Source organism: Anolis sagrei, chromosome 1 (genome assembly GCF_037176765.1).
Source record: "Anolis sagrei isolate rAnoSag1 chromosome 1, rAnoSag1.mat, whole genome shotgun sequence".
Taxonomy (NCBI): domain Eukaryota; kingdom Metazoa; phylum Chordata; class Lepidosauria; order Squamata; family Dactyloidae; genus Anolis; species Anolis sagrei.
Window position 1 is genome coordinate 196,765,163 of NC_090021.1, and position 12,059 is coordinate 196,777,221.

The following is a 12,059-nucleotide window of genomic DNA, read 5'->3' on the forward strand; positions in this document are numbered from 1 at the left end:
GTACAGATTGCAGTACCTAATTTATTAAACCACTTCACAGTCATAGAATTCACAACCAAGGCATCCTAAATGTCTTCATACTACAACTAAAATGGCTCTCAACACTTATTATAGGGGAGATCTTGCTTCTCCTGCTGCATTTGTAAAAATAACATGAAAGTCTAAGAGCAAGATAGATGACATAATTGTCTCTGCCATCAAAAACATCTCACAACTCTAACCATGCAAGTGTTACTCTGCCTCTGTCCTGCACATGAAGCCACCTTGTTCACCACCAGATCATCTGGCTTTCATGTATTCACAGAATGGGTAGACTGGTTCCATCCCTGATATTACTACCTGTTCGATTGGGAAAATGTACAGTTTTCCTCTGCTTTATAGCAGTTCACAGTTAAAAAGAGTGACTTTTTAGCAAACAGTTTTCATGGCATCTGTCTTGTCTTTTATTGAATAATACAAGCTTTCCCATTAACATGCCAATTTTCAGATCATATTCTATTCCCAGATGATGGCTCAGTTTGGATTACTGCAATGTGTTGTATGTGGGATCTGTCTTTGGAAAGTGTTCAGAAACATCCACTGGTCCCGGAGACTAGAGTCAGACCAGAACTAGCTACAAGGACAATACAGCCTTTTTTGTTACAGTGGCTCCACTAGTCTATTTCCATTAACAATTCAAAGTTCTGGTTGTGAGTTAAAGAGGCTTATGTAACTTGAGTGCAAGTTATCAGAAGGAAAACATTCTCCTATATGATTTTTTTGGGCTCTGAGACCTTCAGAATAGGTCTTTCTGTCATTCCCAGGAATCTCAGAGGCACATTTGGAGAAGGCCTTTTTGGCGGTTGTTCCTAGGCACTGGAAAGCTTCTCACTTACTTAATTGATCAGGAATAAACTATTCCAGACCCGTCTTGATGAACTCTGGGTCTTCAGCTACACTGATAATTTAATGTAGATCAAACTGCATTATATAGTCAGTGTAGATGAGGCTTGGGAGTACCCCCAGAGCCCTTTGGGGGTTCAGACAGTTGGCCAGGCCTAGAGTATATTGGGGCCACTTCGTCTACCACCACTGCTTTGCTGCTGGCCACAAACAGCTGCCTTGCAGAGTCTTGCTGGTGATGTTGCTTTTCCTGATCACATTGCAGGACACCGGGAGCAACATTGCAAATAAGCCTCTATGAAGGAGCTGTTTGTGGCTGATGACACAGTGCTGGTCTTTGAACACAGCATGTAAACAATGGATTGGTGTCCAAAACACCAAGATCATTTCAGAGCTTCCTGGAAGCTCTGGAACACATCCCTTTTTTCCATGCACCAGATTAATGGCTGAACCCAACACTTCTACTGTGAATACAGTCTTGCAGATTCTTCAAGTAAATGAGAAGTGAATGCACATTATTTGGCCTGTGTAGACGCAGCATCTCTTTGCTATCCTTCTGTTGACATGCAAAGTTCATTTTACTCAGGCAGGTTGCCAGCTGCTGATTGACCATTTTAATAGTCAATCAAAAGTTGACAACCTGCCATAGTAAAATGAGTTTTACCTGGTAGCAGGTAAATATACATGCTTTTATTTCTTTTTAAAAGAAAATTCTTTCATTCATGTTTGAATAGTATAGCTAGTATAACTGCATGGTAGTGATGATAAAATTTTATTTGCTTTTATCTATACTGAATTTATTTTAGGCCTGTTCCACACAGCTGAATAAAATCCCACATTATCTGCTTTGAACTGGGATATACTGTATGATAGTGTGGACTCAGATATTCCAGTTCAAAGCAGATATTGTGGCATTTTCTGCCTTGATATTCTGGATTATATGGCTGTGTGGAAGGACTCTTAATCTTGTAAACTATGTGGAATTCCACTTTAGTAGGAAATGTGCAGATTTATAGCCCAGATTGGAACCAGACCTGGGTTTCAGCAATTGTATATTGGTTTTAAGCATTGCTTTATCTTTTCTATTCACAGGCAACAAAATTTTTAAAGGTAGCAAAAAGTTGGTATAACCAAATACAGTGACTGATTGTAAAATGTTCTGTGCTCAGGTCTTCACTGGGATCTTCACTGCAGAAATGGTCCTGAAAATCATAGCGATGGATCCTTATTATTACTTCCAAGAAGGATGGAATATTTTTGATAGCATCATTGTCAGCCTGAGTTTGATGGAGCTAGGACTTTCAAATATAGATGGACTGTCAGTTCTAAGATCCTTCAGACTGGTAAATATGTCACTAAATCCTATTTCTGTTTGGACTCCTGGCTTGGCTGGGGGTGGTGAGGGTACTTGCTGCTTAGACATCCTTTCTCCAATTAGAGTATGGTGCCTAAATGGATTCAGGGCTTGCTAGAATCTGAGAGGTTCTGCCTGAGAGCTCTAAATCTCAAGTGTTATTACATTTAACACAGTGTCCTTAGATCTGCTATAACTCAATGTGATCCATTAAAGTCTCACCAAGGATTTACTAGGAGCATGAGTAAACATTTGATAGACATCTGAATCAGACATATAGGTGCATCATACCTTTTTTTCAGAACAAGGTTCCATTTCTTTCCCTTCACTGACGTATTCCATTTCTTTCCATCTGATGCTTCCGTTGAGGGATGAGCAGATATTTTATGTCCTACTCAGTGGAGTTTTGGTAAAAAAAATATAATGAAATTATTTCATGCTTTGGGAAGTCTGCAGCTGCTGGCAAAATATCTATAGTTCACTTTCATTGTTAGGAGGCAGGGATTTTTTTAAAAACAAACAAACAAACAAACAAACAAACAAACAAACAAACAAAACCCTGTGCTTCATGGATTAGAGGGCCCCTTACAGTGAGCAACAGGAGATGGAGAGATTCCTGCTGCACGTACCTAAGACGTTGTGGTAATATAAAGAAGGGATATGCCCTCATTGATCCCTCACTGTTTTGCAGATTTTTTTCCTTCTGTAGTAGAGATATGTTTATAGCTTCAGTTGGTAGGGTCTCTGATTTGGTAATTATGATTCAAATTAGAACCAACTGGCTGCTTAGAGAAAACAAAATGCTGGAGGATGGACTGGTTTAGACTAGTGATGGCCAAAAATCACTAGAGGCAACATTGAGTTTTCAACCCAGTTTAGAAATCTTTTTGCTCTAGAACCCAACTGTATTCCTCATGCTGAGTAAACTGAAGATAGCTAACCCAGGAAAGTGTCATTACTTCATTTGTAGCACCCTTTGTGGGGGGTTTTATGGAAAAGAGGATGGCCGGGGCTTTTGCCTGCAGCGTCATCACCACCAGGAGGGAGGCCGCCAGAGGCCCAGGGCAGTAGTAGTGCCACCGCTGCTGCATCCTTTGCCCACGAAGCAACAGGGTGGCCGAGTGGGGGCTTCTCAAGGAGCAGGACCAGTGCTTCCTCTCCCTTCAACTTTCCCGGCAGCCTTTGTGCTGAAGCAGAGACCCTGATATGTGACAAACTGTGTTAGCACTATTGGTCTATATATGTTTTCACCGTGTTGAGTAACTTTAGGGCCTTTGCAGTGGGGAAAGAATGATGGGAGTTGGAGTTTTACAAGCATCAAGAGGACTTGTGATACACTGGCTGCCATCTTGCCTGGTACAAGGCCTTTGTGTGGGCTCTGTGAGCATGCGAGTGCATGTTGCCCTTTTTTCCCATCAAGACATAGGGCACATGAAGGAGTTCAATGGAGAGAGAGAGAGAGAAAGCCGGCTGGGTACGTGGCTGGTAAGGAGAGCCAGATGGCCAGATCAGAGAGAGGCAGGCAGGCTAGGCAGCTATGGAGGGAAGGAGAAAGACATGAGAGAAGCAGCCAGCGGTGATGTCACCCCACTAAGGAACGAAGAACGAATGGACACCCGCAAACTGGGTGGAATAGAGAGGGCTTCCATGTAGGGAACTCTGGGCCTAGCCTTTCTGACTGTGCTTTGAAGTTGTCCTTTCAAGTGGATTTCACAGGGCTGGTGTTTGCCAGTTCCTTCCTCTGAAATATTTCCAACTACTGAACCTGGGACCATCTCATCCAAATCCAAACCAGGGCTGATTCTGTTTGGACTTGGATCCAAGATTCAAAATCAGGATAAGAAATAGAACTAAGGTGATGGAAGAAGCAGGGAATCTGCAAGGAGGGAGGCATTGATCGATAGGAAAAGAAGATGACCTCCCATCAGTTTCTGTTTATCTGGTATGGAAGGGTGATTATTTCTGTTTTCCTAAAAGTACATTTTTATACATTATTTTTTAATTATAAAGTACATTTTTTCTTACTTAAAAACACATAACCCAAAAATGGTGTGGTTTTCAGGGAGGTTGGGAAGAGAGATGGATTAATAGCATTTCAATGCATTTCAATGGGAAAATTTGCATTGAGATAAAAATGATTTGAGTTAAGTGCTTGGCCATGGAATGAATTAAACTTTTAAGTTAAGGTATTGCTGTACTTAGGAAAGCCTGCCATACTACTATTACTTCTACTTCTACCAACCTTCCTCATCCTCTTTGCCTTTTTCATCTCCTACTTCAGCGCTATAGCAGTAGGCCAGCGATAGACCAACTCCCTTACAGATTACATGTAGCATGCATTCTATAATACTTTACAATTGTCTATATCTGCTGCTGCATCTTACATGAATTGTCAAAAACATCTGGTGAGCACCTGTCTGTCTTTGCAGTGCCCAGTCCCATCAGTAAGAGAGCACAATATGTTTGAAATCGAAGTTTTCTGACTACTCGGTTGCTTAAACTCTTCACTCTTTCTTCCTTATACTGTATACATATTTATGTTTATAATCGTCATTATGGTTTTCAGCTTCGAGTGTTCAAGCTGGCAAAATCTTGGCCCACTCTCAACATGCTAATCAAGATTATTGGGAACTCAGTGGGTGCTCTGGGAAATCTGACCTTGGTCCTTGCCATCATTGTCTTCATTTTTGCCGTGGTTGGAATGCAGTTGTTTGGCAAACAATACGAGTCTTGTAAGTGCAAGATTTCAACTGACTGTACTCTTCCACGGTGGCACATGAATGATTTCTACCACTCTTTCTTGATCGTATTCCGAGTGCTTTGTGGAGAATGGATAGAAACCATGTGGGACTGTATGGAGGTTGCAGGTCAAGCTATGTGTCTCGTTGTCTTCATGATGGTGATGGTGATTGGAAACCTTGTGGTATGTCATTTCAGCTTTTACCTTATATAATGGTGGTTGGCTTAAATGTATTATCTACCTGTCGCAAATGGGGATAATATCAATGTGTTCATTTATAAGGGCCACATGTTCTTATCCCAATGCCACACAGGACAATTAATAAGTAGAACTTTTTGACATTTATTTGCAGAATCAAAAACTGTTGGGATGCTTTCCCCAATATGGCACTCTTCAGATGTGTTAGTTTACTATTTTCCATCATCTTAAAACAGCATGGTTCATGGCTGTGCTACCTTAGAGAAAATGATGGTTATAGTCCAACACACTTTGAGGAGACCATGTTGGGAACATAGCCGTAGGAGATTTCATAAGCTATTATTGACAAATGTCTGTGCTGACAAGATTCCCTTCTTCTAAACAGTAGGCTTTTAGCAAGGTTGTTTGTTGTATTTTTCATGTACAGCACCATGTATATCAATGTATACATTAGCATAATTTTTGTGTATTTTCTATAATCAAAAAAGTTTCTATTTGTGGTATTAAGGTTGTTAAATTTCCAGTTGTGTTTGTGCTGTTGTGGTGAGAAAAATGGCACTGCCTATCTTGCTAATACTTGTTTTTAATAACAGTAAGAAGATATTTATTTCTTTTCAATCTCATTAGCCAAATTACTATTATATAGGGATGGAGTGAGGGTGGGAAGAGGAAGAGAATCTATTAATGAAAGTCTGGTGAGTCTTGGAAAAATTAATGTTCCCACCCTGAACTATAGCATCTTCTCCAAAAGACAACAAAAACAAGGAAAGTATGCCACCTAGGGTGTTATTTATGTGTGTAAATAGGTCTGCTAATAGAGGGGCCCACTAGTTCAGGTATTTTTTAATAGCTCAGCAGGTAGATAGTCTTCCCCTGGGGCTTTATTGATCTTTAAGTTGTTTATGATACATCTGATCTCATATTCTGTTACTGGAGGCCAATGGGATACGACTTCTATAGGTAAATCTTTTAACTGGAGGCTGCGTCACTGTGGGTTCTGATGGAGCAAACAAGTGGGTATAGTAATTTCCCAGTCTTCTGCGGGGATAGGTATATTAAATGCAAATTTCCTTTCCTTCAAAATTCCAGTTACTGCGTGCCAAAAGATAGCCGAGTTATTACTCTTAACTGTAGGGTGATGCAGATATCTGAACTGGTTTGGGATTGTGTAATAGCTGGTCTATTTTAACCATTGTTTTAACCTTCTTCCTTAACTTCTGTGGTATGAAGCTTTACCTTGGCACTTTAATGATGATGATGATGATATTTTAATTATCTTTAACTTTTAACTTAATCAATTTTTAAATGTGTTTTAATATATGTTCACTATTCCAGGAGTTTTAGGACAGTGATTAGTGTCTATTTGCATATTTTCTTGTTTTTGTCTTTTACTGTTGATATGGTCAGTGGACTAATCAATAAACTTTACTACATATGCACCTAGTGACTGAAGATATTAATTCAATCTTGATATATATTTTAATTAAAATTAAATAACCTTGAGATTTGTCCTTATTAAATTCTCTTAGTATCTCTGTCAGATTTTAGGTGACTCGATTTCATTGTTTCAGACATAAACTTACAGAGATAAATGTTTTCTTTTATTATGGTAGATATCCTGAAATTAAAATGTGAATGTATGTATTCAGTTGATAATTACTGGTCTATATATTACAATTGAACCTTCTGAAAACGAACTGATTGAGTTCTTTGTCTTCCCAGGTACTAAATCTCTTCCTGGCCTTATTATTGAGCTCTTTTAGTTCAGACAGCCTTGCTGCTCCTGAACAGGAAACTGAAGTCAACAATCTCCAGATTGCTGTGGCGAGGATTCGAAGAGGAATAAGCATTGTAAAAAGAAAAATAATTGAATTTATTCAAATTACCATTTTGCAAAAATGTAAACCATCCACCAGAGTTGATTCAACTGATGTGCAAAACAACATGCAAGGCGGGTGCATTCCCAATCACACTGTAGCAGAAATCAACAAAGCTCTGGATTATTGCATTGAGAAAACAGCTAGTAGTATCATTTACATGGACAGCTCCGATCATATGTCATTCATCAATAATCCAAATCTCACTGTGACAGTACCAATAGCTGTGGGAGAGTCAGATTTTGAACACATAAATACAGAGGAACTTAGCAGTATATCTGAACTTGAAGAAAGTAAAGAGGTAAGATGTAAAATTATTTTATTGAACTCTTCTACCAAGGTTTATGCACTTTACTCATTGTTCTTTTTATTTGTCTGTATCATTCAGTGTATGTGCATTAATATTTTTAAAACATGATCTCTCACTAGTCTGGGTATTTTTTTCCTACAAATCTGTTGACTTACAATATTGAAAGTGACAGAAATAGAAAATAGTGTAGTATGGGTTTATTCATTAACAAATTGGCCATAGCATATCTCTGGACATTGCTGGACTCAGGCCACAGGGTTACTCCTAATGAAAGGAAACTCAATAGCCATGAATATGTATTTTTGCACAGGAAAGTAGCCCTGGAGATGTGAGGTGGTGCTGGAAAGATGTCAAAAACTTAATGAAGTAGTTCTGAAGAAATGAAATATGCCTTTCAAATGCCCAGATTTGTAGAAACACAACAAATGGAAATGGACCAGCTGGAGTCATTCGTATCAGTCAATGGGAATAATTCAATTTGGATAGAGGAATCAATTGCCCTCCAGATGTTGGAGAGCATTTGCTGACAATTGGCTGTCGTGGTTGGGAACAAAAATAATTAGAGACCAACATCACTTCAACCTGGTTGTCTGCATAAGTCTCCTCTTCTTCCCATCAGGCTGCTTATCTTTCATGTGGCCATTGTGAGGAAGTACAACTGTATGTCAGTTGTATTTTATTTTGTCTTGTTTCTTTTAGCAGAGCAATTCAGTCTTTAATCTAATTGTTAGTCCCAAATAGAGTAGACCTATTAAATCAATCAGATGTTTATATATGCTGACATGCTAGGTTTCCATTAATGCAAAGGTCTGTTCTATTTGAGCTCACTAATTAGGTTTACTGTGGCCCATCATGTTTAACCTTATAGTGAGCACCACCCTGAAAATAATGCATACATACATTCACCCTTGATATTGAACTAACTTAACACTCTAGCTTGCTATTGAGATAATTAATATTGTGCTAATTGTCAAAAACAGAAAAGTGGAATATGTAAATGGAAAAAATTAAACATACGTATTAATATATCTTTCTTTTATTGTATTTGAATACAGTATGACCCCTGTATATATGAAGGATTTGTTGTAGGATTTGAGTAGGTGAAACTGGTGGTATCAATCTCATGGGTATAGGGATCATACTGTATTCATAATGTATACGTCTGTTTTCAAGCTATTATGATGTTTTCTTATTGTCACCGACTTGCTAATGTAGACATTCAATAATATTTTTGTACTTGTGTTCGTGGTTTTTCCAAAACTCACAACAAAGTAGTATTTGTCTTTTCAATATCATTTCCTACCACTTTTACTTCTCACAGGACTAAAATCAAGCTGGACAAACCAAGAGTGCAGCTCTGGTGCTTTTTAACCAGGCAGATCAACGTGTGTCAGCCCTTTTGAACAGGTTACTTCAACAAATCATACATACATGGTCACTGTTGAATCAAAATTGATTGGCGTGCATGCTATCAAGCTATGGTGTATGCCACCTTCATCCATCACAGTACCAGTAAAAACCGAACTGTAATTTGAGTCCCATGGCCCATATTACAGCACGATAAGGGCCAGTCCCCCACGTTCACTTTGTTGGGTGATTTTTTTTTACATAGCATTTTAATATGTTAATTGCATGATCTGTGGATACACATTGTCTTGGACTGTCAAGTTGCAAGAGTGCTCTAGTTTATCAAGAGTAAGCTACCGGTTTTTTTAAAAAAAATCAGTGAATTATAATTTTTTTACCTTTGAAAAACACAGCTCACTAGAATGTTGGAATAAATATAATGTTGTCCAGTTATAAAGTTATATTTACATTACTTAATTAATATATGATGCAAAATTCATGTAGGCTTATTGGAAGTAACTCCTAGAGCTGTGCAAGATGCATTCATAAATCATGAGTATATTGGCAAAATTCATACTTACGACTTTACTTATGAACCCAGAGAAATTTGTAACTTGGGCTTACAGCAAGGCATCACTACTCCCTTTCCTAGAGCAAAAGGTCTTATGATGGCCCTGATTCTGAGTAAGGCAGCCAGGCTTCTCTGTAACCAAAGCTCTTGGAAGCATATGCAGTGATCACATCCTGGATTACAACAACAAAAACAACAACAACCACGAACATCTTTGCAGTGATGGCAGAGGGCATATTGTGAACAGTGGGCATGTAACATTTTGGCTTGTTGCAGATGTAGCAAAAGGGCAGTATCTTAACTTGAATGAGAAATGAAGAATAGTTTATACAATTCTTCCTACATCTAGTTCTCCTGCCTTTTCCTCAACATGAATTCTTTTTATCTTCTTTCGGTGGTCTTATATCTATAGCAGAGTGTTCAGCTGGCAACAACCTTAGGATGATTTCCTTGGCCACACTAAACTATCAAAAAGTCCCCATTACCAGTGGTCAAAAAGCAGTAAACGGGCTCCTTGCAGGCTTTATCTACCGCTGGTGCATTCACATCCACCAAGGATTATACTAGACAGGGAGGCGAGAATATCTACCGTGTTGCCATCATGATGTGGCTAACATTGTTTTTTCCAATAACTTTGGAGAATTCTCACAAGAAGCTTGAAGGTCTCTGGCTGTATTTTTATATATATATATATATATATATATAAGGTAGGAGGCAGAGTTTGGTGAGGAAGCTGCCTTAACTATTTTGCCCCAGTGCCACCACAACTTGGGAAAAGAAGGAAAATTTCAATATTTCTAATATTGCATTTTCAGGCATTGTTACTTTCTCTATGAGGTTTGTTTGAAATACATTATTTTGTGCTTTTATGGAGGAAAATCTATATAAATATTTTGGATGGATATTTCCCATCATCATCTATCAATCCCCCCCACCCCCCAAAGCCACCAGTATTGTAAGTTGGGTATGATGAGTATGTGCGCCAGGTTTGATACAGATCTATTGTTGGTGGCCATGTCATGACTTTCAGGTTGTGGGTGGACTGTAACTCACATCATCCTCTATCAACCCCCCTAACCCCACCAATATGTTAAGTTGGTCATAATGGTATGTGCAGTAAGTTTGGTCCTGATTCATTATGTATGGCTATAATGTGGTTGTCTGGACTACAATTCCCATCATACTTTCTGAGTTTCCCCAAACCCTACCAGTGTTTTAAGTTAGATCATGATGAGTCTATGTACTATATTTGGTCCAGATCCATCAAGCCATCTCAGAGCCATCCAGGAACATACATATGTATATACAAACATATATACACACTTTCACTTTTGTAATAAATATAGATTACACAGCTTTATAAAAACTATAATCTATGATTATACACTAATGAAATAACAATATAAATGTTCATTATAAATTAACCATTGCTACAGGAGCTTATAACAACAAGAACGTCATTTACTAAAAGAATGACGGGAGATATTTAACATAATTCAACAACTGAAATTAATTTATATCATATTTATAAAAAAACTGTTCAAATTTCACCACAATCTTCAGTTTATGGTGTATATTTTTATAACTAACCAAAATCCTCAAAAGGTAACAGAGTAGCAAGTAACATTTATATTCGCTTAAGTGTGATAGCTGCTTTACTTGATCCCCATGCAATCTTAAATCACCTGAGCATCAATCAAAACATGAAACAGGGAGTGAGGTAGCCCCACACAACCACATCTACACTGCATTGAAGTGCATTATGAGATTCTACGCTGCCCATCTTATGTAATTTGAAATTGTCCCTGTTCTATTGTTCTCACATGGAAGGCAGCAAATCTAAGTGGGAGAGTGTCCCCTATGTGCGCACGTGTGAAACACCCCAGGGTTTTTAACTAAAATAATTTGCTGTAATGAATTACTCAGGAAATATAGTGGTGTGAGGAAAGGGAAACTGGTTGTGTGGTTTCACTAGGGGAGTGCAGAAAGGTGCAAGCAATATTAAAATGACTGCCTGTACAATTTTTGTACAGTGTTTCAGTAAAAAATACAATTTTGATTAAAATCCCTATAGGTAGATATATCTGCAAAACATTTTTGTAAGTCCACCTTGCATGTACTGTATCAATATACCTATAAGGCTAAAACTCGGTTTAGGTCCAGGCTATTTGGCTGATTGCATGCCCTTTTACAAACCTCCTCAGGCCTTGAGATCTTCAGGAGAGGCCCTTCTCTATCTCAAGGTCGGTTGGTGGGAATGAGAGAGCAGGCCTTCTTGCTGGCTGCCCCTTGACTCTGGAATTTCCTTCTTCTCAGGGATGACAGAATGGTCCCCTCCTTGCTGTCCTTCTGGCGTCAGGCTAAAACCTTGTTATTCAGACTGGCTTTTGAAGATGAAGATGTTTAAGAACTAGTCAGGGGGTGCTGTGGTTTTTAATTTTAAATATAGTTTTGATGGATTGTAACTGTGAATGTTTTTAGTGCTGTTTGTATTTAATTATGTTGAGGAGATAAAGCGGGGTATAATAATAATACTAATAATAATACTAATAATACTAATAATAATACTAACTCTATACTAATGAACTTTTAAAATCTTCTAACAGCCATTAGAACTAGCATTACTACCTAATTACAGTGGCACTTCAAGGCATGCAGCCTTGTCAAACACATCCAGTTGTTTTCATTGCTGCTAACTTTTCATGGTCACTGATTTTGTTCAATTTCAGTTAGTGTTACGGTACAGTTTGTTATAGGAGGAGGCCCAAGGGAGTGACTGA

At 38.4% G+C, this 12,059-nt stretch overlaps 1 protein-coding gene across 1 annotated transcript in view; it reads left to right on the forward strand.

Moving 5' to 3' along the window:
* Positions 1 to 12,059, forward strand: part of LOC132776565 (sodium channel protein type 2 subunit alpha-like) — a 63,428-nt gene that overhangs the window by 23,114 nt on the left and 28,255 nt on the right. Inside the window, exons 15-17 of the mRNA XM_067471939.1 lie at positions 2,052 to 2,225; positions 4,803 to 5,159; positions 6,897 to 7,352. Of these exons, the coding sequence (XP_067328040.1) occupies positions 2,052 to 2,225; positions 4,803 to 5,159; positions 6,897 to 7,352 (987 nt within the window). The remainder of the gene's footprint in view (positions 1 to 2,051; positions 2,226 to 4,802; positions 5,160 to 6,896; positions 7,353 to 12,059) is intronic.